The sequence below is a fragment of the Monopterus albus genome, unplaced genomic scaffold (assembly GCF_001952655.1).
Source record: "Monopterus albus unplaced genomic scaffold, M_albus_1.0 scaffold2.1, whole genome shotgun sequence".
Taxonomy (NCBI): domain Eukaryota; kingdom Metazoa; phylum Chordata; class Actinopteri; order Synbranchiformes; family Synbranchidae; genus Monopterus; species Monopterus albus.
Genome location: NW_018127882.1, coordinates 367,872 through 372,483, shown reverse-complemented (window position 1 = coordinate 372,483; position 4,612 = coordinate 367,872). Strand labels below are relative to the sequence as shown.

Sequence of the window (4,612 nt, the reverse complement as noted above, 5' to 3'; positions counted from 1 at the left end):
CTCTCCTCTGTCTCCCTATGCTTCTATATGCCACCATTACACATTACTTTGCGTCTCCTCTCTCTCGTAGTGTGTCCTCTCTCTCTCCCTGTACCTTTCTGCAGGTTGCCCTGGCCCTGGAGCTCTATGTCTCTGACGAACAGTCACCAGCCACTTTGACCTGATCAGTGTTTGATTGTTGTCTTGTTGCTTTTCTTCTTTTGTCTCTCCTCTATCCACTCACCCCAACCGGTCGAGGCAGAAGGCCGCCCACCAAGAGCCGGGGTTTGTCGGAGGTTTCTTCAGTTAAAGGGAGTTTTTCCTCCCCACTGTCGCCAAGTGCTTGCTCAAGGGGGATTTGTTGGGTTTTCCCTATGTAATAATATTGATAACAGTAAGGTCTAGACCTTACTTTGTAAAGTGTCCCGAGATGACTTTTGTTGTGATTTGCTATACAAATAAAATGTGATTTGATTTGTTTTGATTCTTCCTGTCTTTGCAGGGGTGCCCATATTGATGTACGAAACAAAAAAGGGAATACTCCTCTCTGGCTAGCGGCAAATGGTGGTCATTTCGATGTGGTCCAGCTCCTTGTGCATGCCAGTGCTGATGTGGATGCAGCTGACAACCGCAAGATTACCCCTCTCATGGCTGCTTTTCGCAAGGTGCAGAGTTCATCAAAACCATAACTGTTAGTGTGTCACACTACACTTTAACAAGCCTTTGGTTACTAACCGTGTAACTTAACATTTTAGGGTCATGTGAAGGTGGTGCAATATCTTGTAAAGGAGGTCAACCAATTCCCATCAGATATTGAGTGCATGAGATATATTGCCACCATTGCTGACAAGGTAGGCATTGATTTCCCTTTCAGCTGCTAGTGTGCTACATCTGTTTCAAGTGACAGAAGTGATAAACGTGTTAGCAGAGCTATAACTTCAGGTGTGCTCTGTTGTTGCAGGAGCTGTTGAAGAAGTGCCACCAGTGCATGGAGACTATCGTCAAAGCCAAAGACCAGCAGGCTGCCGAGGCCAACAAGAACGCAAGCATTCTCCTGAAGGAGCTAGACTTGGAAAAGGTAATGTCAGATACTATGGTTGTGCTTTGGGAGGCTAATGCTTTCTGAATTATACTCTATGGCTTAGGACAAATGCCCCCCCCCCCATGACTTTGTGTTGTGTGACAGTCACGAGAGGAGAGCAAGAAGCAGGCCTTGGCCGCCAAGCGTGAGAGGCGCAAGGAGAAGCGCAAGAAGAAGAAGGAGGAGCAGAAGAAGAAGCAGGAGGAAGAGGAGGGACAGAAAACCAAGGAGGAGTTATCTGACATGCAGGAGCAGAAGGAGGATTCAGCTGAAGGTAACTATTTGATAGTACAGATTTCTAGTGCTTGGTTATATTGTACTAGGATTAAGTAGTAACCTTTCCTGTCTCAATTTGACCCATTTTTCCACCTTAGAAACAGAGGTTCCCATTGAGCCTCCTAGTGCAACCACCACTACCACCATTGGTATATCCGCCACCTCCACCACTTTCACTACAGCTTTTGGTAAAAAGCGAGCTAGTGTGGCCACTACACCAAGCGCCAATCGTAAGAGCAAAAAGAACAAGACAAAGGACACTTCGCCCAATGAACCCATCATATTACAGGATCCGCAGGTGAGCACTACAGCATTTTTGGATGGTATTGTGTTTACCTGTGCTGATTTATGGTTTATGATTTTATCATTCTGGGCTAATATATCAGATTAGATAAATACCCTAATGTGCAAAGAAGCCCATTACGATGATATCTGTGCATTTTCTTTTTTAGGTTGCACTAGCACAGCACAAAGCTGACAAGAACAAGATCCACGGTGAGCCACGAGGCGGGGGTGGCGGAGTGACAGGTGGCAACAGCGATTCTGACCCCTTGGATAGCACCGACTGTGCTAGTGAGAGCAGCAGCAGCGGGGGCAAGAGTCAAGAGCTCAGCTACCTCCCTGACCTCACCTCCTCCTCCTCTTCCTCTTCTTCCTCCTCTTCAGTCCCCTCCTCAGGAGCAGCGCAGTCCCATGTCTTTCTGCCTGGCCTGGAGAAGAGACACTGTCCCCAGCTGCAGACTGATAGCAAGGTGGACAACAAGATCACAGTCTCCATCTCCAAACCAACGCAAAAGTGAGTCCCTGAAGGAGCAGTCCACATTTATCATCTGACATGCTCTCTCTGTGTGTGTGTGTGTGTGTGTGTGTGTGTCTGCTCATCTAGGGAAACAAGCTGGCCTTGAAAATGCTATTTTTATGTGTGAACTATTTACAGTAAGTTTTGTTAAATTGCAATGTGGTTTCTTACTTCATCCTTGAACTCATTACCAAGCATTTTCCACATGTCAGCCAATATCACATAACAGATATCTTCATCACTGTAGTCCAGTTTAGCCTGAGCTTTGCCATTTTTGTCACAGCGCTCCAGACATGAGCGACTCCACCTCCAACTCCTTGCCCTCTCCATTCAAGACCATGGCTCTTCCTGTCACCTCACCCAGCAGTAAACTCAGCCTCACAAGCCCCAAGAGAGGCCAGAAGAGAGAAGAAGGTTGGAAGGAGGTTGTCAGAAGGTCAGTTTATTTAATTCTAACCTTGTACTGTGCAGTCTTTTGCTGCATTCTGATATACAAGTTTTTATTCTGTGCGCACCTTGGTATTCCCCCCCCCACCGTCTGCATGGAATGTGTTTGTTTTTGTATACATCCCAAGCATAAGTGTAACTTACATGCTGGACTAACCAATTTGTATTTTTCTTTTGAAATATGTATTAGTAAATGTAAATGACAGCTAGTATAATCCAGTAAACACACAAACTGACATTTCACTGCTTCTTTTGAAGATCAAAGAAGCTGTCTGTGCCAGCCTCCGTTGTGTCACGGATCATGGGCCGAGGGGGCTGCAACATCACAGCCATCCAGGATGTTACAGGAGCTCACATTGATGTGGACAAACAGAAGGACAAGAACGGGGAGAGGATGATCACCATAAGGTAAAAATAATGCTCTCTGGCAGACTGTAAGCACGACTGCAGCTACAGTAAAAATTTAGGGGCATAAAGCATGTAAAGCTCTTTTGGATGATGTCATTTATTCATGCTGACCAATCCCACAATGCACCAGTCCAACACTTGTTTTAAACTGTGGAGCCAATGAGTTTAATGAAAGTAGACACAAGGGAGACATCATTACATCTGATGTCGTCACCATATCACTGCTATATACATTAAAACTGTTGAAGACCACCACCCCTCCAGGGAGAAAATCTAGCCAAATCACCTGGTTACATAAAGCACTAGATCTGCAAGGTGTTGTACAAATGTACACACACACACACACAATTTCCTGTTTGGCACTTCAGAGTTGCATATAATAGCAGTTTCAAGTATTAACCATGAGACTGGAGAGAGTTTGTTCTACTTCAAAAATGTTATCAGACTTGAATTTTTTCCATCACTTATCATCTGCTACAGATTTTAACACAACAACAATCTGAATAAAGTGTACTTTGTTGTTTCAGAGGAGGCACAGAGTCTACAAGGTATGCAGTCCAGCTAATCAATGCTCTCATCCAAGACCCGGCCAAAGAACTTGAGGATCTGATCCCTCGGAATCACATCAGAGCCCCAGGCTCTAAAACGACCTCAGCTTCCTTCCCCAGTACCACAGGGGCCACCAGTGGTTCAGCTACTGGACCAAAGGCTCTGAGCTCATTGGTCTCTTCCACAGGTGTCTCGTTCCAGCCCTCCTCATCCTCGTCTTCATCCTCTTCTCAGGCAGGGGGAAAGATTGGGAAGGGGCTGTCATCAAACATCAGACAGCCTTTCTCTGTGTCTTTGCCCTTGGCGTATGCCCACCCTCAGCTAGCCCTACTGGCTGCTCAGACCATGCACCAGATCAGACACCCTCGTCTACCCATGGCCCAGTTTGGTGGCACCTTTTCTCCTGCTGCCAGCACCTGGGGACCCTTCCCAGTGCGTCCTGTAAGTCCCAGTAGTGCTAACAGCTCCCCCAAACACAATGGAGGAACCAACAGCAGTGGAGGTCAGGCCCGACCCAACTCAACACACAGTGAGCACAGCAGCACAGCCAGCTCAGGAGCCCCAGTCACGACAAACAACACCACCACCAGCAGTGCTCCAAACACATCTACAGCCGCTGCCTCATCTCATATGCCTAATCCTACCCCATACAATCCCCAGCCAAGCGGCTCCACCCATTCCACTGTCAGAAAACAGCTTTTTGCTCCTGACGGTGTCACACCTGTGTCCATTGCAGCCACTGCTACAAATGGCAGTAATGCAGTACGAGGAACAGGTTCCCCTGCACATCAGAGTTCCACTACTGCTAATGCCTCTCAGCAGTCAGTTGGACCTATCTCACAGCCCCTCATCCAGCCAGCTAAAACAGAGCCCAGTGTTGTTGCACCTCCTGGAAAAGACAAGCCCTCTCTACCTGTAGAGAACCAGCCTGTTTCTGTCAGTGAGAGCATCACCTCAGTGGGTTTCACTGCCCCGGCCATGGCATTACCTCTCAAGCCAGAGCCTCGACAGCAGTTACCTCCTCCTCCCTCTTCTGTACCATCAACAGAGGCTCCACCGCCTCTACTCCACGC

General features: G+C 47.4%; 1 protein-coding gene across 1 annotated transcript in view; it reads left to right on the top strand.

The window, feature by feature from the left end:
• The window catches only part of ankhd1 (ankyrin repeat and KH domain containing 1), a 28,208-nt gene that overhangs the window by 20,263 nt on the left and 3,333 nt on the right, over nucleotides 1-4,612 (top strand). The window contains 9 exon segments of the mRNA XM_020591751.1: nucleotides 482-644; nucleotides 735-830; nucleotides 941-1,057; nucleotides 1,166-1,334; nucleotides 1,435-1,634; nucleotides 1,789-2,132; nucleotides 2,419-2,571; nucleotides 2,841-2,990; nucleotides 3,518-4,589. Of these exon segments, the coding sequence (XP_020447407.1) occupies nucleotides 482-644; nucleotides 735-830; nucleotides 941-1,057; nucleotides 1,166-1,334; nucleotides 1,435-1,634; nucleotides 1,789-2,132; nucleotides 2,419-2,571; nucleotides 2,841-2,990; nucleotides 3,518-4,589 (2,464 nt within the window).